At 43.9% G+C, this 25286-nt stretch overlaps 2 protein-coding genes across 2 annotated transcripts; both read left to right on the top strand.

The window, feature by feature from the left end:
* The first annotated feature begins 2254 nt into the window (after positions 1-2254).
* LOC130091939 (butyrophilin subfamily 1 member A1) lies at positions 2255-3315 on the top strand. The gene is made up of 4 exons (XM_056260102.1): positions 2255-2407; positions 2783-2810; positions 2913-3245; positions 3305-3315. The coding sequence occupies exons 2-4, from the start codon at positions 2792-2794 to the stop codon at positions 3313-3315; spliced, it is 363 nt and encodes a 120-aa protein (XP_056116077.1). The 5' UTR covers positions 2255-2407; positions 2783-2791.
* Positions 3316-3375: 60 nt separating this feature from the next.
* On the top strand, positions 3376-8249 carry LOC130091927 (interaptin). Its single transcript, XM_056260085.1, has 4 exons — positions 3376-3459; positions 3923-3983; positions 6709-7152; positions 7279-8249. The coding sequence occupies exons 2-4, from the start codon at positions 3953-3955 to the stop codon at positions 7614-7616; spliced, it is 813 nt and encodes a 270-aa protein (XP_056116060.1). The 5' UTR covers positions 3376-3459; positions 3923-3952; the 3' UTR covers positions 7617-8249.
* The last annotated feature ends 17037 nt before the right edge of the window (positions 8250-25286 follow it).

Below are 25286 nucleotides of genomic sequence, written 5' to 3'. Positions count from 1 at the left end.
AGAACGCTCTGAAGGGAGGTTGGGATCTAATACTTTCAAAGATGATGTTGCTAGCCTGTAACGAGGTGCGGCTGAAGCAGAGATGAGGCAGGAACCAAATGCAGCACACGCTTTATTTAACAGACCACAAACTATACAAATTAGACTGGATACAGGACTCGGGACCAGGATACGAGAACAGAAACGAACAACCAACATCAACGTTAACAAGCTCAGCGAACTGTAACACATACAAGAACTCACCAAGACAGGGCTTAAATAATCAGGGACAAACGAGCTAGACAAGATAACAAGGGGGCGTGGTTAATCAGAAACACCTGGGATAACCAATAGACAAGACAGGGAACCATAGAACCTGACAGGACACAAAACCCACACCGTGATATAGCCTCTCCGAAATTGCCTGTATACCTTTAAGTTAACAGATTTTTTCTTGGAATGTTTTTCCCCCTAATAGTAGGTGGTTTGGTAGCTTCTATAGAAGCACTTCAAACATCTTCCTGATTATTGAGAGGGGTCCCTCAGATTGGATGTTTCCAAATAGTGCAGTGAGTGTTTTTCTACCATTTCTGTATGTCCTGCTGAAATGAGATTAGGCAGGTTAAGCAGCACCTCTAAGGGTTCAGCACGAGCTGCTGTCAGCTGTTTTACCTGGGATGTTAATGGACATGACTCATGACTGTTTTCTCCCAGTCAGCAGAAAAGGACTACCACGAAAGTCCATCTTACATTTTCTAACAGCCGCATAAGCTAAGAGTGAAACGAATAATTCAAACCTAAAAGTTTTTCTGCCAGAAAATATTTTTTATATTACTAATGACCTGTCATTATTCATTTGGTTTTGACTGTGATTGCAATAACTCACACCATTTAATATGCGTAATATTAATATTTGCATTTATATGACAGACTTCTCTGGATTTCTTCTTCGTCCCTGTCTGTCGAAGATGACAACGGTTATGGTCAGAGTAGCGACAACAGTGGCTAAACAGTCCGATTTTGAGTGGCTTTCAAATAGGAGGCTCCACACAAATAACCCATAATAGCTTATTGCTCTTTAAATGCACTGTCTGCACCACTCTAGCCCTTGGAGATGTTATATGCTGATTTCTGGTTATTTTGGGGTGTTTAATAGCACATTTAATTTCTGCTGCTCTTCACATGCCTAGCTAGTGATCAGACTCATCCCTGGTCTCTGTGTGAACATATCTGGTATGTACTGCCCTCTAGTGGTGTGGGAAAGATCACCTCAATGGATTGGTATTGCAAAACCACCAGTAGCCCATGTTCATTTATTTTTTATTTGGGTTAACCACAGCGCACCTCATTGCTTAATAAATGCAATCTCCCCACATTTGCTCTAATCTCTGTGTTTTCTTCTCAGTACTATCAAGCCTCCAGCATCCACTGCGGCTTATCATATTATTGTTACTGTCATAATAATCAACCTGATGTCCATCCACTGTTGTGACATCAGAAAATCCTGGACTACATGACACAATAATAACAAACATTTTATTTACACAATTACTCTGAATGGTATAAGAATAATCATCCTTTCTGAATTGTAACAATTTGAGGTCGCAAAAGAGTTAGAGACAGTGACACTAAAAACACTCTGAAATCAATGGAACAGATGCCATGCAGGAAAAGGACGAGAAATGTGTATGACAGGTCCAAATTTAAACATAATTTCAGATAGATGAATTTCACTGTAGTTTTTTCCTTTTACTTTGTTCCTGGTGTTTCAAAAGCAATGACAGGAATGTGCTTTGCTGCATTTTTGGCAATGTTCACATTTTTAGGTTATGACAAATCTCATGGGCCTAATCAGTTGACAAATACCTTATTTTTTGGGTTGTGCAGAGTGGAGAGATAGAGCATGGATGTTGAATGTATAGAAGTCATGCATAGAATTAGCTAAACTGAAAGTTTTTCAAGTTCAATCCACAAAACAGTTTCTGAAACGTAAAACTACCCAACAAGGCAAGCATATACTGAAGATTAAGCAACATATCAAAACAGGCATCCAAATTAATTTTGAGTTGGCTAACAAAACCCCTTTCATTCTGATGAAGGCCATCCAAATAACCTGAAAAAAAAACAGGGAAAAAGTGAATGTCCAATGAATGTGAGGATTTAAACAGCAGAAGCTAAGTGCTGTTTTATATTCTGAGTGTGCAAGTGAAAGTAAGTGTACTTGCAGTAAAAGTGAAAGAGATTTGAATGCTTAACTAGTGTGACAGGTTTCACAGTCAACAGCAGGAAAGGCGAAGACTACTCTGAACAATTACAAAAAAATCACATACAGATCTCATAACTCGCAGTTTTTCTTGAGAAAACTTGTGAGAGCTTCGGGTCCTCTGCACATTCTTCTAATGAGACTTGAGATATTTCAACAGAAAAGGTAAAGTAACAAGCCCTGGTGGGTCTGTTGCACACTTTAAAATGTGAACGAATGGTAAAGTCTTTAAAAATAGATCTTCTTTTAGCACTATGCGACATCCTAAAATTCTGTCCAGATGATTCATGAAACAAAAATTCTTCTGTTAACAATAATAAGACTTGTTGTGTTACTGTGACAATGACGTACATTTCAATACTTAAAGACAATAAGTAGAAAACTAGTCATAAGCAGATTATTACCATAGGTATATGATTAATTAAGCAAATGCCAGTAAAGATAATATTGAAATATGAAGTCATTTTTTGTGATGCTGTGATTGGTGGTTAGATGGATTTATTTTATTTCTTTAACAGTTTTTTGTCTCCCTATATTTAGGAGAGAATAATGGCATCTGCAAGCAGCAGTAAGGCTTAAAATTCTGTCACATGATAATATTTCATTAACACACAAAATATAGCATAATTTAGGTCATGTACATTCCATGTGTTTCTCTCTTCCTTCACAGACGAGTTTCATCTTATTGTCCCTAATGAATCTCAGAGTGCTGAGGTCAAACTGGGGTCTGATGTCACCGTACCGTGTCATCTGTCACCTGAAATCAGCGCTGTTGACATGGAGATCAGGTGGTTTAAGGAGACAGGCTGTGCTTGTCTCTATAAGAACAGAGAGGTGATAGAAGGAAGGAGCTACGATGGCAGAACAGGTCTGTCCACTAAAGAGCTGAACAGAGGAAATGTTTCCTTGAACCTCAGAGAGTTCAGAGAATCAGACATAGGGGTTTACCTGTGTCAGGTCATCAGTGAAGACAGAACAGAGGAAATAACAATAGGATTAGAAGGCGAGCATCCCATAACTTCCCTCTACATCAGCTCAATGTCCTCAACAGTCTCCTACCAGGGAGAAATTAATCTAATCTTAACCAAACCCAATAAAACACATGCTAATGCTTTAAATTGTGTCTTGTTCCCTCAGCAAGGGAGGATTCTGATGGCCAACCTGTAAATCAGCCATCAAAGATTCAAGGTAGACAAGTTCATCTGACACTTCATGAGGTAAGTCGACTTAAGAACTACTTTACATTATCCATTAACGTAATGTAATTGCTTTAATGCATTACAGTTTTTTTATTGCTTCCTAGGTTTGATTTTAAAATGTATGCACAGGGATCCTAAATCCCTGCACACCCTAAACCCCACCTCAGCAGGATTCATTATAAGCAGCTGTTTTGCTGTCCATAATTTAGATTTTTAATTGAATTGTATGTGCCCAGAATAAACATACACTTTATATTGTAAGCAAGTGTAAATCAGGTCATAAATGATCTAATAAGAAAATGGATGCAAACAGATATACAGACATGATTGTTTGACATGATTGTCTAAAGTACAAAAAGCAATACGGAATCAGTTCTAATCAGAAGTCATAGTTTTAATAAAGACATTTTTGTTTACTGATTCCATCCGTAACTGTAGAAACATAATGGATTCTTGAGAATCTTTTTCTTTACTTCCACAGTCAAACAGAACATGGGGGGAGAATCAGAGAATGAAAATGGAGGAATCTGTTTTAATGACAGGTGAGTGTTGTTAAAGTTCACTATGTTTGTATGTTAAAAATCAGGACTGACACGTTAGGTAGTGTTACAAGGTCTGACAGTGCTGCTCCACCACAGCTCTCAAAGAAATTAAAAAGAAATTCGGGTTTAGAGCATAGAACACCTCAACCCCGCAGACTATGTACCCGGAGTCTCATCTCCCACACTGAAACTTGTATGTATAAAACCCCCAGGCAAGGAGTACAAGGTAACACTTTAGAATACTGTATCTTACTCACTGCATAACTAATAAGGAATTATTGAAGAACTAGTAGGTAATTCTTCATTAACTACTTCTTCACTGCTGTTAACTACTAAGGAAGATGTGTTAACTAATCAGTATGTAATAGAATTTTATGATTGTGTTAAGTAACAGTTAGTTAATCAATAACTACTGAATTCTGTCATACCTCCTGAAGAACTACCATTAATTATCTACTAATTAAGGTTCAAGAAAAATAACTATGAAGTAACTAGTAATGAACAGTCATACACAGTAGTCACTACAATAATCCAGTTTTTTTTAGCATTGTAGTGGTGGAAGTACACAAATCAAGTACTTGAGTAAAAGTAAAGATACCCCAATAAAATATTACTCCAGTACAATTATAATTAGGCCATTTTCAAAATTACCTTAGTAAAAGTACAAAGGTAATTAATTTTTAAAGTACTTAAAAAGTAAAAAGCATATTATTATACTTAGTTCTTATACATTTTAAACTTATTTTGCACCATTCAAGTTCCGGCAATATCACGGTAGCCTACATTTTACAGTGATTTGGTGATGCAAGAGCGCGGGCATTTGCATCCTCTTCTGGAGAGTTCTCAGCGCCGCCGATTTGGTGCATTTCTTCTGCGAAATACAGGTTTGTGTACGTTTTATTTAATCTATAAAATCATTACTGTGCTGTAAATCATTTTATTTTATGCAAGGCAACATACAAGGACGCGATGTCAGTAAGCCTACCTAGCTGAGTCTGTCTTTTTTGCGTGATGGAAACGCCTGATCCCTTGCATAAAACAAATTATTTTATTCATAAATATAGTAAATCTATTTACATCAGATGTTAAATATGTTCTTAGAGCTGTGCACTGTTTGTTTATGGGCAGTGAAACGCAGGGCGGCGGTCTGAAGTTAAGCAGTTTCCCCGCCGAACACGAGCCCAGCTCCCGCAAGAGATCCAGCAACACTACGGTGGAGACGCGAGAACAGTTGATTACTTGAATTACTTTTAAAGGTTTAACTTTTGATTATAAATGTTTGTTAAACAAGTTTAAATGTAGGCAGTATACATGTTAAAACAAAATATCATCTGAAATAAAGGAAAATATCATGTAGCTTAAACGAGTCATTGTCGTGTATTTTACAAGGTGATTACGTTAATAGTGTTTTTTTAACAGTAAGTTTTATTTGAGTCAGAAGTATGTGGTAATTCTTTATTAATTACTAATGGGTTCCCTATATTTTCACTTTAGAATACTGTTTCAGGTTATAAGTAATTCCTGAAGAATTATCTAATAATTCTTTATTAATTACTAATAAGTTCCCTATATTTTCACTTTAGAACACCGTTTCAGGTTATCAGTTGCCTAATTCCTGGATAGTTATTTGATAATTCTTTATTAATTACTAATGGGTTCCCTATATTTTCACTTTAGAATACTGTTCCAGGTTCTAAGTAATTCCTGAAGAATTATCTAATAATTATTTATTAATTACTAATAAATTCCCTATATTTTCACTTTTGAACACTGTTTCAGGTTATAAGTAGCCTAATTCCTGGATAATTATTTGATAATTCTTTATTAATTACTAATGGGTTCCCTGTATTTTCACTTTAGAATACTGTTCCAGATTATAAATAATTCCTGGAGAATTATCTAATAATTATTTATTAATTACTAATAAGTTCCCTATATTTTCAGTTCCCCTCAGTTGTTGCCTAAAATACATGAATTTACTCAATGGCATTATATGCTGAGGAAAACAGACACACACAGTACTGTATATAAAATATAAAAACTAATCTGAGGTTAGTTTTGTATGACTGTTCATTAGTTACTACTTAGTTATTTTTCTTGAACCTTAATTAGTAGATAATTAATGGTAGTTCTTCAGGAGGTATGCCAGAATTCATTAGTTATTGATTAACTAACTGTAACTTAACACAATCATAAAATTCTATTACATACTGATTAGTTAACACATCTTCCTTAGTAGTTAACAGCAGTGAAGAAGTAGTTAATGAAGAATTACCTACTAGTTCTTCAATAATTCCTTATTAGTTATGCAGTAAGTAAGATACAGTATTCTAAAGTGTTACCGAGTACAATTAAAGAATATGTTTATTTAAACATAACTTAGGAGACAAAATGGAAAAGCTTCTGGAGAGGGAAAGGCCAAAACAAAAAAACAAACAAAAATTAGCCAGCTAACTATGGTTACACCTCTTTACTGCACATAAAGAACATGAAAATAAACAATATAAGCTTACCTCCCTGGCTAACCACAAAACTGGAGAAAGCATGGTAAAAATAAACACGCACCCTTCTCTCTACAAGGTGTGCACAACACACTCTGGCCTAAACATTGACATTGCCTAAAACTGCGTCACATACATTTAATAATAAGCTATGTATCAGGGAGATATTAAATACCATCGGGTATAAATAAATTTAGACATCATTATGTGATTTCCTTTTTCAGAGCTTGAAGTGAATTATGTGAAGGTAATTCACCAAACGATATTCAAGGTTTTCAAAAATCAAGGGAAAAAACTGGAACAAACTGAACTACAGTTAAAGGCATCCAAGACTGACTTGGAAAGAGTCTTACAACAATTAGAAACAATCAGAGAAAAATCTGGTCTCCTAGAAAATAAAAAAGACCTTGATATGAAAGAATCACAGATGCAACAAATAGAAAAACAACTGCTACAAATAACCAAATACATTGAAGAGAAACAGAATCAGCTTGAGGAGAAAGACACACAACTGGAGGATATGAGCAAACAGATCAGCGAGAAAGAGAAACTGCTGGAGAGCACAATCAAAGAGATGGAAACCAGTAAACAACAACTACAGACACTGAGACAGGAGCAAATGAGACAGCAGGAAATGCTGGAGAAGAAAGAACAGTTGAGGATTTCAGGTAAGAAATTTGATCGATATTTTACATTTGAAAATTTTATCAAAAACATTAATTAAAAACAAATGGGTGTTTAAGGGAATAACCTTTTTGATCTAACATCTGGGATTGTGTTTATGCTTCTCTCAGAGTTTAATGAAAAATCCAAATGTCTTGAAGAAACAAAATCTCTTCTAGAAGAAAGAGATGGAAAGATTAAAGATCTGGAGAAAGAGAAAGACAGACTTGATGAAGAACTTCAAGACAAAGACAGACGTCTTAAGGACATTAATGCCAAACTGATGCAAACAGTCAGAGAGGTTGAAAAGAAACAGAATCAGCTTCAGGGGAAACACACACAACTGGAGAACGTGCACAAAATGATGAATGAAAAAATGAGACGCCCAGAGAACAAATCGAAAGATCTGGAAGCCAGTAAATGTCAACCAGAGGAACAGGAAACTAAAGGCACACATCTGGAGAAATAACAGCTGTGTATGAGCCAGATTTTTTAAATACTACGGTGGCAGCTCCATTTTAAGGACATCCATTTGGGGTAGTGCTTTTTAAAATAATTGCAATGTTTCTGGTTGTGTTTATTTTGGTGATATGTGTATTTCATTTGTGGGTTGTTTTCATACTTTATCTGCTACTGTGCCTTTCCTATAAAATCTCAGTCAATGTGGTGTTTAATCGTAAATGTGTGTGTATCTCCCACTGATCTATATAAATGACAGTGGTGCGTCTCCTTTTATTTTACTTTTGTTCATGTAACAGGGTCAGATGACATTCCTGAGTTCAGGGCATTCCTTCAAGTCACTGGTTGTGTAAATGGGGTAGCAGCTGTTTAGTTTACTTGTTAACTAGTTTAATAGTTGACCCAGAAGTTGGCTATGCAAAAAGCAGCATAAACTACCCTTTGAAAATAGGCTGAACCCTAAGTTTAATGAAATCAAAACGCCAAGCGTTTAGGGTGAACCCGATGAAAATGAATAACTAAGCATTTTTAAATGGTAGCACTTACTGTATCACTGGTTGTATCTTGCACAGTTTAAAATTTAGGGTACAGGACTAAAGGCAAACCTTTTTGCTTTTCACTGCTCCCATAGTGTGTGATTGCAAAAAAAAGTTTGTATTGAACATTTATGGAGCAACAGATTTTGTGTGAAAATAAACCCTAAAGTGATTCATTTTGTTTAAATTTTTTATAAATTTATGAGGTGGCTATGGGGGTCTTTTACCCATCACATGGGGGTAAAAGGCTCACCAGCATGGGTCAAAAGGCACACAAATTATTGATACAAATACTTAAGCTAAAAAAATACGTTTTTAATAGCTAATGTCTTAAGTTAAAGGTTGTATCAGCGATTGTGGGTGACGTCACTTCTGTTTGTGTTTGAAGCGAGATCCCAAACAAACCAAGTTAGCTCGCCCCTCCCTCCCGTTTCGTGCATCATGAAAAAAAAGATCATGCACGCGCATTTCTTAAAGCGACAAACAAACGATATTCAGATTGACGTTCTACCTCAATGATGGCTTATTCTGCTGGGTAAGTCATTATAGTTGTTTTTCTAACATAATTTTATATCTGTTACTTGCACTTTTAATATTGTGTATTCTAAAATAGGCTACTGCAGAAAATGTTTTTACTTTTTTTTACTTTGAATGCATGAACATCATGTTATCAACTACATATCTAGCTTCCAGCTTTTCTCCCAGCTAACAGAATAGTTTTTTTTTTATATAAATGGTTACAATCAAGTTGTCATAACGTTGCCTATTATCATTTATTTAACTTGTACAGTTCTGTACGATTTAAAAATTTTCAAATCTTTAAGCTCTCTCCACCGTTCAAAAGCCTTCCCAATTATTATTCGTTTCTTTAAAGGGGTCATATAATGGTACATGCACTTTTACAAGGTGATTGTACTGAAATGTGTGTTCATATATCATATTTCATATAATGATATAATGATCATTTATCATATAATGATAAAAATCCATCCAGTGGTTTTGTTTTAATCTCCTTATATGTTTTCCCCTGCCTCAAATCGAGCCGTTCGAGCCTGTGACGTCACAAGCTCGCACGCCCCTCCCACGATTGTTGATTGACAGGAGCGTTTCAACACAGACCCGCCCTCGCTCATGAGGGAGCTGTCAGTCTGCGCGGCGCGGACCGGCGCGGTCATTGTTGAAATGCTGGAGCACTGTCTATGAGCAGAATGGCGTCTAAGCGATTGTGGTGTTCTGTTCTTGGGTGTAATAACGAACACAGCAGTCATTTTAATGTTCCTAAATCCAAACCGCTGAAGACACAGTGGCTGTGTTTGTTTTCGAAGGGAATATTCCCCACGAGCAACGTCAATGCTCTCATGTTTGCGCGAATCATTTCACACACCAGACTGCTTTATAAACGAGGATCAGTATAAAGTTGGATTTGCTGAGAAGCTGCTCATGAAAAAAGGATCGGTACCAGCTATTCGTGTTCCTGCTGAATCTCCAGAAGAACGGAAGTGAGTGTAACGTTTTATTAAACTTTATATTAATATATTAATCTTTGCAAATCGCTAGCTGCACGCTTCACAATGAATGCGTCTAAGGTTTACACTCAGGGTACATTACGGCATGTTTTCTATGTATGACGTTCTCAATATAATTCATAATCCCACATTTATACTGAACAACGCGTTATGGTTATTGTGTTATTGAGTTACAAATGGTGTATGCACAGCACAGAGGGGCGGGGTGAGCAAAGCTCATTATCATTTAAAGGCATATGCACTGAAACGGCGTGCTGAAAACAGCTGTTTTTGACCAGGTAAAATAAGTGTTTTCTTACAATACTAATGAGAATTTTAAATTAAAGTATATTACAAACTTTTAATTTAGACCCTAAAGAATCATATTAGCTTGTACAAAAATGGTATTATATGACCCCTTTAACGAATAACGACGGTTTTCCCTCGCCCTAATCCTCCTTTTCTTCTTGGGGATTGCCTCTTCCATGTTCACTGTATCTGGTCCGTTGATAGACGCGCTGGCTTCTTCTTCAGCTCTGACTTCGTGTGCAGGCGCCGTGCACGAGCGCAAAAATAAAACAAAACCCGCCCCTGTCGGTGATTGGTTGGAACACTGTTTATTTTGGTTTTGAGTGGTGGTTGTACCCATTTGTTTTTGTGTGCAGATCTCAGAGCCTAGGCTGCCTACAGAGACGCGTTTTTTTGACAGCCTGCTTATGGGGCGGGCAGCTAGCGGATCATTAGGAAAGATTAGATGAATGTGATCATTTATGTTTGGGCCTGAAATCGCTGATACAACCTTTAATACTTGTCCAAAACAATCACTTTTGCAAAGTTTGTACTATTTTCTGTTTATTTTGATAAATAAAATACTTTTTTGTTCAACAAATACATGCCTATACTGTCATTAAATATGTTAATATAAAAATATATTAAAAAAATTCAGAAACAACATTATTTAAAAAAGTAAATGTTCTGAAAGCATTGATGGAGATCCCATAATAATTTAATATAGATTTACAGTAGTAACAATAAATTATATTTTATTATATGGGGCGGGGGGTTCAGACTTTGTTTCAGAAATGGCCAGTGGTGTAGTCCCTCAACTGGAAACATTCCAAAGTTATTCCGATAAAAAGAGTTCCATAAAATCCTTAAACGATCTGAGGCCTATTGCACTCATCTCTCTTGTGATAAAGGCAATGGAGAGGATGATTAAAAACGATATCACTAAAGTAACTGACTCACAGTTGGATCCACTTCAGTTTGCCTATCGCACAGGCAGAGGGGTCGATGATGCAAAGGTGTTTATCACAGACCTTGTTCATAAGCATCTGGAGTCTCCTTATACCACAGCCAGATTTTTGTTTGCTGCTAAGAAACTTTTCAGTCGTTTTCATCTGGAGGACCAAATGATTTTCTGGATAATTGATTTTTTGACCAATAGTTTAAGTTAGTTTAGTTTAGTTTAGTTTAATTTAGTTTAGTTTAGGCATGAGTGTTTACACAAACACTAATAAAATAGAGCTCGCCCGAGCCTCAAAGAGATCAGTATCTCCTCAGAGTAATGCCAGGTGGCCAAGAAGAACTCACTCCAAAACACACACACACACACACACACATACACGGACCTTTCATGAAACTTCCTCATATAAAGACATTACTAAGATAAATTTGATATATTTGATATGTTTTTATGTTGGCCACGTCCTATTGGGGTATCTATGATTTTATCGTAGTATTAAATGGACTATAAGTGCTTGTAATTATGCATTAAGCTGTATCTTTGTAATTCCTATTCTTTTTCATGTTTTATTTGGTACCGTTGTAATCCGCTTAGTCTCACCGAGTTAACCAGATACAGGAAATTACAGTAAAATGTATTATTCTATGCACAACAGCTTTCTGGTTAAAAAAGCAATCTTTTAGCAATGTCATAAACTATGCAGATGAGTTGTCCTGACAAGACAAAAGAATACTTTCCCGCTAACGGTTTGCCGAATGACTATTGGCCAGTTCACTCCAAAGAGGTGTGGACTCCGGTTTCCTTAAAAGGATGGAATGCCAGTTCCTCCTTGTCTTCAGTGCTCTTCATCTCTTCCTTCTTCATCTCTTGGACGCTCTTCAAGATCTTCTCGTCAGTCCGTTAGTTTAGTTTTTCTTTTGTTTCCCGTTTCGTATTCTACTTTGTTCATTTCCGGAAGAACACCGGAAGAACCACGGACCCACGAGGACGCTGACTCACGCAGCCTTGTTCAGCAACATAAGAGAACCATATATGCAATTATTCATTTTAATAATAATATAATAATAATAATTTTTTTAAAAAGCACTTTTCATAGTTAAAAGCAATCCCAAAGTGCTACAGAGTATAAACAAAGATAAAAACCGGGAAGAAAAATTAAAAAGTTAGCAAAAAGTAAAAAATGTTTGCTTAAAAAGTAAGGTTTTTAGTCCTTTCTTAAAAGAGTCTATGGCTTGAGGAGCCCTTAGGTTTTCTGGAAGGGAATTCCAAAGACGCGGTGCCGCTGAGCAGAAGGCTCGATCCCCCATAGTACGGAGCTTAGTTCTAGGTGGTTGGAGAAGGGCCTTGTTTCCAGAGCGGAGATTGCGTGAAGAGTTTTGCTTTGTGAGTAGTTCCTTTAAGTAGGGGGGTGCGTTGCCGTGGATGCATTGATGGGTGAGTAGGATGATTTTATAGTTAATCCTGTATGAGACAGGAAGCCAGTGAAGAGAGTGAAGGATGGGAGTGATATGGTCATATTTTCTTTCCTCATTAGGATCCTTGCAGTACTGTTCTGAATGTATTGTAATTTTTGAAGGCTTTTGCCAGGAATCTCAAAGAGGAGAGAGTTGCTGTAGTCCAGCCTCGAGGATACAAAAGCATAGACAAGTTTTTCAGCATCTGACAGACCAAGTGTGGGACGGAGTTTAGCAATGTTCCTGAGGTGATAGAAGGAGGTTTTGCACAGATGTTTTATGTGGGCGTCAAATGTGAGTTGAGCATCAAATCTTACGCCCAGGTTTGTGACTGTCGATGATAGTGGAATGCTTTGACCAGAGAAGGTAATGTGGGTTATGGGTGATGACTGGACCTGATGTGGTGTACCAACTAAAATAGCTTCTGTTTTGGAGCTATTTAGCTGTAGAAAGTTTGCCTTCATCCATGCCTCAATCTCCTCAAGGCAGGAGCTCAATGATGCCAGAGTGGCTGTAGATGGGATGAGGTTGTTTTTTATATATAACTGAGTGTCATCGGCATAGCAATGAAATGATATTCCATGCCTGTCGATGATGTGGTCAAGGGGCAGAGTATAGATGGTGAACAAAATCGGCCCGAGAATCGACCCTTGAGGAACACCGCAAGTGACTGTATGCGTCTGAGACTTTACACCTCCCAAGGAAACATAATCTGTTCTTCCAGACAGGTAGGACTGGAACCAGCTCAAAGCAGTGTCAGAGAGTCGAATAGTATGATGGAGGCGCTGAAGGAGGATATTGTGATCAACCGTATCAAAAGCTGCAGATAGATCCAGTAGGATGAGAAGCGATGGTGTGCCGGTGTCAGCCGCCATCAACAGGTCATTTGTGACCCTGATCAGGGCTGTTTCGGAACTGTGAGCAGAACGGAAACCGGACTGAAATTTTTCAAAAAGGAAATTTGAATTTAGATGATCCTGAAGATGGGCAGCAACAACTTTTTCTAGAACTTTGGACAGGAATGGAAGGTTGGAAATAGGCCTGTAGTTAGCAAGAACTTCAGGGTCTAAAGTGGTTTTTTTTAGAAGGGGTTTGATGACAGCAGTTTTTAGAGCAGATGGAACATGACCAGTGCATAAAGAATGGTTGATGACTTTGGTTATTAAGGGACTAAGAGAGCTGATGTGTGTTTTCACCATGGCTGTAGGAAAAGGATCCAGCATGCAGGTGGAAGCTTTCATCCTGCCGATGATGTCCTCAAATTGTTGTTTAGAGATTTCAGAAAAACAACAGAGAGGCTGGAAGGTCCCAGGCTGTGGGTCGGCAGTGGGGACAGACAGAGCAGGGGTGCTGGAGAGGAGAGAGCGGATGGTTTTATCGAGCTTTAATGCGTTTACGATTCGATATCTTGGTGTCTCTCTATCTCAAGGTTCCTGTTTCTGTGATTTTGCCATACTGTTGACCACTTTCTAATTCTTTTGTCTTTCATTTTCTTTCATTGTTTGTTGCTTTAATGTGTATATACATGTATTCCGTGTAACTTTAGTTCACCTGTATACGTAGTTCTCTTACGAGAGGTTCTCTCGTATTGCGTAAGCTAGCTTGCGCTGCAGGAAAGATTCATCTTTGCTGAGAGTTTGAAGCCAAAAAATTATTTCATAATTTGTATCCATTGACAACGCAGTTCCTCTGTGGCAGACCTTGAGCAGGCTAGCTAGCAGCTCATTGGTTCGCTCAGAGAGAACTGCTTAAGCCTATGGGAGAGCGGGGCTGAACCCGCTGCCAATGAGAAGCGCCCGCGCGCTCATTGCATCATGGCCCGCCAGAATGGGCGTGGCTATGGTGTATATAACAGTCTCTCCCAGGCTTATATGTTGATTCATTTCATCTTCAGCGAGCTACACGCTTCTGCTGTCCTGAGAAAAGCCGTCGCCGTCGAGAAGGCATCACTCTAGCGAGCTCCCGGACCCTGAAGAAGCCGGCCGTCTTCGCCACCTTCAGCCGCCCTGCAAGCTAGCGCCATCCGACGACTGTATCCTTTTTCTCTATTATCTAAAAGAGCGCGAGCGTCTTTTTAAAGATGTCTCGTTTTTCCTGCGGCTCTTGCCGCGCTCCTCTCGAGGACGGAGACCGCCATGTCATTTGCGCTCTCTGCCTGGGACTCGAGCACGCAGAACTCGCCCTCGCGGATGGAGGATGCGACTTCTGTGAGAGCCTGCCGTTGTCGTCCCTGCGGGCACGACTTCTGGCGGCTAAATCCGCTTCCGCGCCGCCTCTCTCTTCGCCGCGGAAGAAGAAACGCCGCGCCCAGAGGCCGCCGGAGCCCCCTGCGGAACCATGCGGGCCGCCGCTGCCGCTTCCCGCTTCCCGCTCTCCCTCCCCGCCCCAGCCGGACATACAGTTGCCGCCGAGTGGCCGCTCTGTCGCTTCCGATGACGCCGCGGAGGAGAAGGATTCCTGTTCACTGCTCGCGTCAGACAGTGAGGAATGGTCATCTCTCGGATCCACGAGAGAGTTGGCGGGGATCCGCGCCGGAATAGAGGAAGAACTAATGCGCCTCCTCTCACAGGCCGTCGAACGCCTCGGTCTCGAGTGGTCTCCTCCACCCGAGCAGGCCCCGAACCGGATGGACGGCAGCTTTTTTCATCGGCGCTCGACCCCCGCGTGCAACCGGGCCGCCCCATTCCTGCCTGAACTTCACACAGAGCTGACGAAGTCCTGGAATGCCCCACTCTCGGCTAGAAACCGCTCCGATATATCCGCCTCGCTGCGCTCGGTGGACGGAGCCGCCGAAAAAGGTTATTCAGCCATGCCGCCCGTTGAGGACTTGGTCGCCGCACACCTCTGCCCGCCCTCTGCTAGATGGCGCTCTTCCCCCACGCTTCCTTCGAAAGCTTGCAGAGCGACCTCGAGCTTTCATGCTCGCGCCTATGCCGCCGCCGGTCAGGCCGCCGCAGCGCTGCATTCTATGTCTGTCCTCCAAGTGCTACAGAGCGATATTCTCCGTGAGTGGGCCGAGAGCGGTAGAAACCCCCCCTCCGCTGTCACGGATCTGAGAAGTGCTACGGACCTCGCCCTTCGCGCCACTAAAGCCGCCGCACAAGCTCTGGGGAGATGCATGGCCAGCCTTTGTGTATCCGAGAGACACTTATGGCTCACGCTCGCCGACATGGGAGATTCTGAGCGCGCCGCGTTTCTTAACGCGCCCCTCTCCCCGACGGGCCTTTTTGGATCTGCTGTCACGGGAATCGTCGATCGCTTTTCCGAGGTCCAGAAAGCCACTCAGGCCATGAATTTGTTTCTGCCCCGCCGCGCTAGCTCTTCCGCAGGCCGCTCTCGCGAGCCTCCTGCCAGAGCTCCACCACAGCGCCCTCCTCCGCAGACTCAAACAGCCCAGCGCAGACAGGGCGGCCGCCCTCGCTCTCGCTTTGACAGCCGCCGCAGACCGCCGCCCCCACGGGGCCCGCGACCCAAGATCACGCTGAAGCCTGATCATCAGAAGTCTGCCTAGCAAAGTTAAGAAAACGACGGCGCTCTCCCGCTGCGGCCGGACCGCCGTCAAAGCTTCGCCCTCTGCCAGTCCCCGTTGTTTCGCCGACTGCTGTAGTGTTGACCGCCATAAATAAGCCGGTGTCCCAGCCCGCTTGCGAGCGACAAAAAGCCGTTTTTACGGCTACCCAGAGAAATCTCAAAAAGAGAAAATATGCCAGTTGTGTAGAAAATGTGCCCACAATCATGTGTTCACCCATACACACAAGCATAACATATCCCGTGTCTCTCTCAGAGCCCCCCCACATGAAACGGGCACAGCCCGCTCTAGTATCAGAGAACATAAACACGCCCACGAGCTCATGCGCGTGTCCCCTCTCTGCTCGCTCTGTTTCACGGCCCATAGACTCCTCTCTGAGTGCAAGTCCCGTTGCCACACACATTCAAAGCGCGCCCACACACTGTGTCCAGCCCGCTATGTGCAGCAATCAGGGCGATATAGCCATTCGGCCACTAGCCGCATGCTCCAAAGCGTGGGAAGCCATTCCAGGCATTTCCCCGTGGGTGCTAAGCATTATAAAGAACGGCTATCTGCTACAGTTTCGCCGCCGCCCGCCTCGTGCGCGCGCTCGGCTCGAATCTACTGTCAGCCCGCTGGCCGCCGGCACGCTCCGCTCAGAAATTGCGACGCTGTTGCAAAAGGGCGCCATAGAGAGAGTCCCGCCATTTATGACCGAGTCGGGGTTTTACGGCCGTTATTTTCTGGTTCCCAAGAAAGACTGCGGCCTCAGACCGATTTTAGATCTCAGGTTTTTGAACAAAGTGCTCATGAAGAGACCGTTCAAGATGCTCACTATCAGGAAACTCCTCGCGCAGGTGCGCCAGGGGGACTGGTTCATCTCTCTAGACCTGAAAGACGCCTATTTTCAGATCCAGATAAATCCCCGTCACAGGCCATTCTTACGTTTCGCCTTCGAGGGTCATGTTTATCAATACGCCGTTCTCCCGTTCGGCTTATCCCTGGCGCCCCGTACATTCACGAAGTGCATGGATACGGCGCTCGCCCCCCTGCGGAGCCAGGGGGTGCGCATATTGAATTATCTGGACGACTGGCTGATTTTGGCTCAATCACAGACGGAGCTTCTGTCGCACCGCGCAGTTCTCCTCGACCATCTGAAAACGCTGGGCCTCTCTGTCAACTGGACAAAGAGCTCCCTTCAACCCAGTCAATCGATTTCCTTTCAAGGAATAGATTTGAACTCGGTCACGATGACGGCTCGCCTGTCCACACAGCGCGCGCGCAGTGTTCAGCGACTAGCCGCCTCGTTTCAGATGGGCACCCGCACACCTCTGAAGACTTTTCAGAGGATGCTGGGTTACATGGCCTCAGCCTCCGCTGTGCTTCAGCTGGGCCTTCTGCACATGCGCCCGCTTCAGCTCTGGTTAAAAAGCCGTGTACCCCACCGCGCGTGGAACACGGGCCGCCAGCTGATCAGGGTTACGCAGACATGTCTCACGGCGCTGCAGCCATGGACAGTAGCAGAATGGTTTCGGCAAGGCGTCACGATGGGGACCTTTTCCCGCCGAAAAGTCATCTCGACAGATGCATCCAACGCGGGTTGGGGTGCAGTCTGCGAGGGCTCACCGGCCTTCGGCCATTGGTCGACACAGGAAAGCCCCTTACACATAAACTGTCTGGAAATGCTTGCGGTCGAGAACGCGCTCTCGCGCTTCCTCCCGCTCATTCGGGGACACCACGTCCTGATCCGTTCGGACAACATGGCTGTGGTCTCCTATCTCAACCGTCAGGGCGGCGTCAGATCCAGGAATCTCTTCCTACTGACACACCGCATTCTAGTTTGGTCTCAGAGCCGCCTGCTCTCGCTCAGAGCGACGCATGTGCCGGGCCATCTGAACGACGGTCCAGACATACTGTCCAGGAACCTCATCTCCACAGGAGAATGGTCCCTGAACACACAAACGGTCCAAATACTGTGGCGGCTATTCGGCAGAGCAGAAGTGGACCTCTTCGCGTCAGAAGAGAACGCTCACTGCCCAATATTTTTTTCAAGGAGCGAGGATCTGCTAGCCCAGGAATGGCCTCGCCGCCCGCTCTATGCATTCCCTCCGATCGCTCTGCTACCGCAGGTAATTCAGAGGATCAGGGACACATGCCACTCGGTGCTCCTCATAGCCCCGCGTTGGGAGAGTCAGAATTGGGTTCCGGAGCTCACTCAGCTGTCACAGACAGCCCCGTGGCCCATCCCAGTCAGAGCAGATCTCCTCTCTCAAGCTCGCGGCACGATCTGGCACCCCCATCCACAGCGCTGGGCGCTACATGCATGGGTGATCAACGACTATTCGTCGATTTGCCAGAGGGAGTAAGAAACACTATCATACAGGCTAGAGCACCTTCCACGAGAAGGCTCTATGCGTCTAAATGGTCTGTGTTCTCAAAATGGTGCACCGACAAACATCTGGACCCACGGTCGTGCGAGGTGCCGTCTTTGCTTGTTTTCCTTCAAGAGATGCTGGACAAGGGCAGGTCCCCCTCCACTCTCAAGGTTTACGTGGCAGCCGTCGCGGCGTTCTCTGAACCCCGACGCGCTCAGTCCCTGGGCAAAGACGAGTTAGTCATCCGCTTCCTCAGGGGAGCTAAGAGGATGAACCCTCCGCGCCCCCCTTCGGTTCCTATCTGGGATCTTTCTATAGTTCTCGAAGCTATGAAAGCACCCCCGTTCGAACCGCTCGAGTCTGTGGACCTAAAATACCTCTCGCTCAAAACCGTTTTTCTGACGGCTCTGTCCTCAGTAAAACGCGTGGGGGATCTTCACGCGCTCTCATCCAGCGCCGCGTGTCTTGAGTTTGGACCGAATGATTCTGCCGTCATTCTCAAACCTAGGCATGGCTATGTCCCGAAGGCGATTGGTACCCCGTTCAGGGCTCAGATTATTTCCCTATCGGCTCTACCTTCATCCGATAGTGAGTGCGACGCCAATCTCCTCTGCCCGGTGCGGGCTCTGAGATTGTACACTACGCGCGCTGCCGCGTTCAGACGCGCTGAGCAGCTTTTCGTGTCGTTTGGGGGGCGCACCAAAGGTCTGGCCGCCTCTAAACAGACACTGTCTAGATGGATAGTGGACGCGATCGCCTCTGCTTACGCATCTAAATGCCTGTCCTGCCCTCTGGGCATCAGGGCGCACTCCACTAGAGGCATGGCCTCATCGTGGGCATGGTCCTGTGAAATTTCCATTCATGACATTTGTGTGGCCGCGGGATGGGCCTCCCCGTCCACTTTTGTCAGATTTTACAACTTGGAAGTTCCCGCCTTGCAGGCGAAATTACTAGCTGTCTAACGATCAGCTCCCTAAGAAGCTGCATTACTGGGAGTCCCTCACACAACCGGTTCGCCCCTTGTGCTCCCCTTAGATGCTTATGTATACACTTCATGTGCCCGCTCTGACGGCCTCATATTACATTCACTCCACGTTAAAAATCCCCCGGTATCACCCCGGGATTCATGAGTGGATTCATAGCGCGCACGGCGTTGACCAGGTGTTCCCGCAGCGTAAGCTAGCTTACGCAATACGAGAGAACCTCTCGTAAGAGAACGAATCGGTTACCTAACGTAACCTCGGTTCTCTCTAGATGAGGGAACGAGTATTGCGTTCCCGGCCGTGCTTGCGCTACTAGCGTTTCGCTTCACGCTGAAATAAATCAACATATAAGCCTGGGAGAGACTGTTATATACACCATAGCCACGCCCATTCTGGCGGGCCATGATGCAATGAGCGCGCGGGCGCTTCTCATTGGCAGCGGGTTCAGCCCCGCTCTCCCATAGGCTTAAGCAGTTCTCTCTGAGCGAACCAATGAGCTGCTAGCTAGCCTGCTCAAGGTCTGCCGCAGAGGAACTGCGTTGTCAATGGATACAAATTATGAAATAATTTTTTGGCTTCAAACTCTCAGCAAAGATGAATCTTTCCCGCAGCGTAAGCTAGCTTACGCAATACTCGTTCCCTCATCTAGAGAGAACCGAGGTTACGTTAGGTAACCGATTCGTTTTCCTTTATTAAAAACATTATATTCATTTGATTGACTCAGTTTGCTGCTCACATTACGAGGTCCCTTAAATGTTCGGTCAAGCTACGTGCTTTACAAATTTGTCAATACTTAAATAGTATTTTTATAGAACAGGAAAGTTAATTTTCATGGCCAGAGAATAACTTCTCTTGAACATCTATAATAACTTTCATGAGGTTTGATGAAGATAGGATGATCAGTTTTGCTGGACAAAGCAGATCATTCGATAATAAATTGACCCCATGCAAGATTATCTTGGAATCGATCTATCCAAGACAATTGACATATTAATATTTAAATGAAGTTTTATGTAACAAAGTTCGGGAGGAGCATGTTCAGGTAATCATCCAATTTCTAATTTCTCAGCATCCCACCACCACCACCCCTTCACCCCACATTCGGCTGGGTCCGCTCATAGTTACCTATGATCTCTAAGGTTATGGGGGGAGTACTCTGGGGTCGGGCCGAATTCTGAGCTCGGAGCCCTCCCCCCGGACAGCAAGCCAAATACGCATTATAATATTACATCAGATTTCATTAACATGTAAACTCGTGAATTATAATTCGTTGTGATTGATTATTGATATATACAATTGATCTAATTTTGCCTACCTGTATGGAGAACTGACTATAATTCGTTGCATTCAGTTGTCCATATAGACCGTTGGCAACTTTTTCCCTTTACGGATAATTTTAATCTATGTATGCGATTACTGGACATATTCATGACCAGTTATTAAAATCATATTCCCTTTATTTGAGCTAAGAATTGCTACAACTTCCCCAGGGATGTGTCCTTTCACCTCTGCTCTTCATTCTGTATACCGACGATTGTAGATCCACTCAACCTAATTGTCATCTGATTAAGTTTGCCGATGATACCGTTTTACTGTCTCTGCTTTCAGGCCTTTCACAGCATCATGGCCCAGCCCTTCAGGAATTTGTTGAGTGGTGTGACATCTCCTGTTCGGAGCTTAACTTGAATAAGACTAAAGAGATGGTAGTAACCTTTTCTAATAAGCAGAGACAGGTGGCTATGGCAGTACCTACTGTTATTCACAGAAAGCCTATAGAGATTCTCAAAGAGTACAAGTACCTTGGGACAATTTTTGACAATCTGTTAAAATTTACTTCTAATACAGAGGAGATACTGAGGAAATGCCAGCAGCGGCAGTACCTTTTAAGGAAGCTCAATTCATTTGGAGTTAGTAAGAACTTGCTCACTATGTTCTACTACTCCTATATTGAAAGTTTCATTACATTCTCCATTGTCTGCTGGTTTCATTCTATAAGCCTCCAAAATAGAAATAGTCTGGAACGCTCGGTTAAAGTCTGCTCAAAAATGATTGGACTCCCGATTAGGGTTCTTTCTGTTATAAGTGAACAGCAAATGCTGAGGTTGGCTGGAAGGATTTTGCGAGACACTACACATGTAATGTTCTCTGTTTTTGAGTGGCTTCCTTCACGGCGACGGCTTCGTTGTCCATGTTGTAGGACACAAATGAGGAAGGCAACCTTTGTTCCCAAATCGGTGCAGCTTTTAAATTCTCAACCATCTCTAGCCCCCTTGTTTATCATGCCTTGATTTTAATTATTATATAATATATATATTAGGTATTCAATTAATATGTATTCCGTGCACATTGTGTTATTTATTTAATGTAGGATGTTTTTATGTATAATGTTTACGTTACTCTATGTGGCCTCATTAATTGCCCCTTGGGGACAAATAAAGTGTTTTGAAATTGAAATTGAAATTGAAACAAAGGTCTACGTTCGATTTGACAAAACCTGTCTGAACGATTCACGGAATTATTACGACCGCGTCGCCAGTCGTCAACAACTCAACAGTGAACAAGCCGGGTCTCTGCGTGTGGTTTAAAGGTGCAGTCGACTGTTGATAGGCCTATTTGAAATCGACTGTATATTGTCCACATAAAATAACCCCCCAAACAGCTTTCAATATCAAACAAAAATAATTATTTATCATCATCAAGTCCTTTATCACAGAAAACAGAAAAATATACATTTTACTTTAAATACAGTATTTTTATTAATTTTTTTTTCTCTAGTATTTATGAAACAAATGTAAATAATTGAAAGAATATTTTGTAGTTCACTTAGCTCCAATAAGAATTATTTAAATCATTTTCTTTCCAACTGTCGTTGTAAAAATAAAAAAGATACATCTGCATTTCTTAATGCAAAACCTTAAATGGTCCACACCTTCTTTCAGATTTCTTTAATCTTGTTTTATTGATTATAATCATGCAGAGCACGTTAAGTAGAACATTGTTGTTGTCCAATTTTGTCTTTCTTGGATTACTGTCAAAAACATTTGCAGTTACAGCTTGGCCACTATGCAGAACCCTTTAAGGGGTAACTTTGTACCTTATCTACACCTAAAAGGTTTCTCTCTTTTTTTCTTTTCTCTTTTTACTATGCTATTATTTTTTCCAGATGTAAAAGTGTGCATACGTCGGACTGGAAAATCAAATGATGGTGAAAAGGAATTTACTGACTCATTGAAAAGACGAATTCCGAATCTGAGGGAAGTTGATACAGTGGAAGAGAGCAACATTATTTTGGTTCCCTTTCGTAGTCACTTCGAGTTACGTCGAAATAACGACGAAATGGGGGTTTCGCTTAGAAGCCTAGCCCCTTTGAGTGTTAAAAAACGAGCCAATGGCAAATAAATGCCATGGGTCTACGGAATTTGCATAGCGTAACTCCACCCCACCTCGTGGGTATATAAGGAAGAACGCTGGCAGAATGCAGACATGTTTCTGCTGCGGAGCCAAGAGATCCTCTTCACTCCTACGAGCCTGATTTCTCTGACTGTCATCCAGTGTCTTCGAGACGAGCAGCTCTCTAGTCTGTGTTGGTGCAAAGGCGATTTTCCAGCGAGATTCACATTCTGCCTGCTGATCTGTGCAGTGGTCTGCATCCAGCGTGTGTGTTTCTCCCTGGCCGCTTCAGCGCAGGCTGCTGAGCGTCCTCTCACAAAAGAGCTTGCACGGGCACGTCTTTTTCAAGATGTCTCGCCCGTGTGTTTCTGGGTGCGGTCGTGCCATTTCTCCCTCTGATGGGCATGATCGCTGTCTTGCGTGTTTGGGCTTAGAACACGCTATGGCAGCTTTCATGGATGAATCATGTTCTTACTGTGGGAACATGACCATTGCTGCACTGAGATCAAGACTCCATGACCTTACTAAAGGTAGAGTCCCCTCTGCCACACCCCGATCTACCCCCTCCTCGAGAGCTGGTACTTCGGCTGGTGGCCAGGGTGATCTGAGGGTCACGGTGTGGGGTCACACCCCCCTCACCAGCGCAGCAACCCGCGAGTTCCATGGGTGCAGCCGCGGGGCCGTCTTTGGATGTGCCTCGCGTCTCATTCGGGGCTCCAGAGGAGGATATGATGTTGATCGCCGCATCGCAAGGCGAGCTGGAATCTTCTGGGGATGAAGATTCGGCTGTGCTGCCGCCCTTCGGGGTCCCAGCATTGTCTGAGTCCGATCCAGAACTGACAGCTATGCTCTCCCGGGCCGCCGCAAGCATCGGGTTAGCGTGGAACCCTCCACCCTGCCCTGAGCGCTCGCGGTTGGATGATTGGTTCTTGGGGACTGCACGCGCTGACTCTCGTCAGCGCACCCCCCCCAGTTCCATTCTTCCCGGAGGTGCATGAGGAGGTCACGAGATCCTGGAAGGCCCCGTTGTCTTCTCGCGATCGTTCGGCGGCCTCCTCCGCCTACTCTTCCCTTAATGAGGCTGCGGTGAATGGGCACACTGAGGTTCCCCCTGTTGAGCGCTCTGTAGCGATGCAGTTGTGTCCGCAGAGCGCTTCGAAATGGCGTTGTGACCCAAAGCACCCCTCCAAAGCCTGTAGGTTCTCGTCTACCTTGGTGGCGAAATCCTACAGAGCTGCGGGGAACGCCGCCGCCTCGCTGCATGCCATGGCCATCCTCCAAGTCTACCAGGCCAGGATGCTCAAGGACATCGGGTGGTAGAGCACGAGGGTAGAGCTGACCAAGGGCTCTTTGATGAGCTGCGTGCCGCCACCGACCTCGCTCTCCGAGCGATGAAGGTGACCGCAGGCTCCCTTGGTCAGGTGATGTCCACAGCTGTGGTCCAGGAACGACATCTGTGGCTTAACCTGGCCGATATGCGAGATGCTGAGCGGACTCGTCTGCTCAACGCTCCCATTTCCCAGGCAGGCCTATTCGGCGGCGCAGTCGAGGACTTCGCCCAAAAGTTCTCGGCTGCCCAGAAATTGAGGCGATCAACCATATACTGCCCCGGCGGTCAGCTGCTGCCTCCACCCAGCCGCCGGCTCAGTCCACTCAGTCTGTTCGCCGCCGAGGACGCCCTCCTGCGACTCCCACCCCTCCCGCAACTCCCACCCCTCCCGCTCGGCCCCAGCAGCAGCCTTCACCCGGGCCGCGCCGTGGAGGTGGTCGCAGAAAGGCGTCCCAGTCCGCTCAAGCCCTGCCGCCCGCTAAACGCCAGGCCAAGCGGCCACTATGCCTCCCCAGTCCGAGCCAGTCATACCGCCTCGCTGTCTCACCAAGGGTACATCTGTGGTCCCCATGACCCCGCTGGTACAGTTCCTGGGAACCTGGCTTCAGCTTCCCAACCTGTCCCGCTGGGTCGCCAGGACCATCAGGCTCGGGTATGCGATTCAGTTCGCACGATCTCCTCCCCGCTTCCGGGGAGTCCGCTACACTATGGTCGGTGGCAATGCCCCTGTCATGCGTGCGGAAGTCGCAACCTTGTTGGCGAAAGGTGTGGTCGAGATTGTCCCTCCAGCCGAAATGAAGTCCGGGTTTTACAGCCCCTACTTCATTGTACCGAAGAAATCCGGTGGGTTACGGCCAATCCTGGACCTGCGCGTTTTGAACCGATACCTTCACAGGCTTCCGTTCAAAATGCTCACGGCCAAACGCATTTTCGAATGTGTTCAGCCTCAGGATTGGTTTACAGCCACACATAATCGTGGACACACTCTAGATTTACTTATCAGTAAGGGTCTAAACATCTCATCGATTGTTATTAAGGATGTAGCACTGTCTGATCATTTCTGTATTTTCTTTGATATACTGATCTCCCCTGCCATTGAAGCTAGATCTGTGTCTGTCAAGAAGAGATGCTTAAATGAGAACATTAGTGTGCTATTTATGAAGGCTATATCTTTGAAACCAAGCATATCTGCTGACTCTGTTGATTTTCTCCTTGAATCTTTTAACTCAAAAATTAAAAGTGTAATTGATGATATTGCTCCTGTGAAAGTCAGGAAGAGTGTTAGACAAAAAGCACCTTGGAGAAACTCAACAGCTGTGCAAAACATGAAAAGACAATGCAGAAGAGCAGAGC

The sequence above is a fragment of the Rhinichthys klamathensis genome, unplaced genomic scaffold, assembly GCF_029890125.1.
Source record: "Rhinichthys klamathensis goyatoka isolate OS25496 unplaced genomic scaffold, OSU_Roscu_1.1 h1tg000172l_1, whole genome shotgun sequence".
Classification (NCBI taxonomy): Eukaryota; Metazoa; Chordata; class Actinopteri; order Cypriniformes; family Leuciscidae; genus Rhinichthys; species Rhinichthys klamathensis.
The sequence above is the reverse complement of the archived record's forward strand: the minus strand, read 5'-3'. Positions and strand labels throughout refer to the sequence as shown.

Bases quoted from the DNA above. Each gene is read 5' to 3' on its own strand.
- LOC130091927 (XM_056260085.1), top strand. From the start codon at position 3,953: ATGAAAATGGAGGAATCTGTTTTAATGACAG. The intron at 3,984-6,708 runs GTGAGTGTTGTT...TTCCTTTTTCAG, and splicing joins GGAATCTGTTTTAATGACAG to AGCTTGAAGTGAATTATGTG. The intron at 7,153-7,278 runs GTAAGAAATTTG...TGCTTCTCTCAG, and splicing joins AGAACAGTTGAGGATTTCAG to AGTTTAATGAAAAATCCAAA.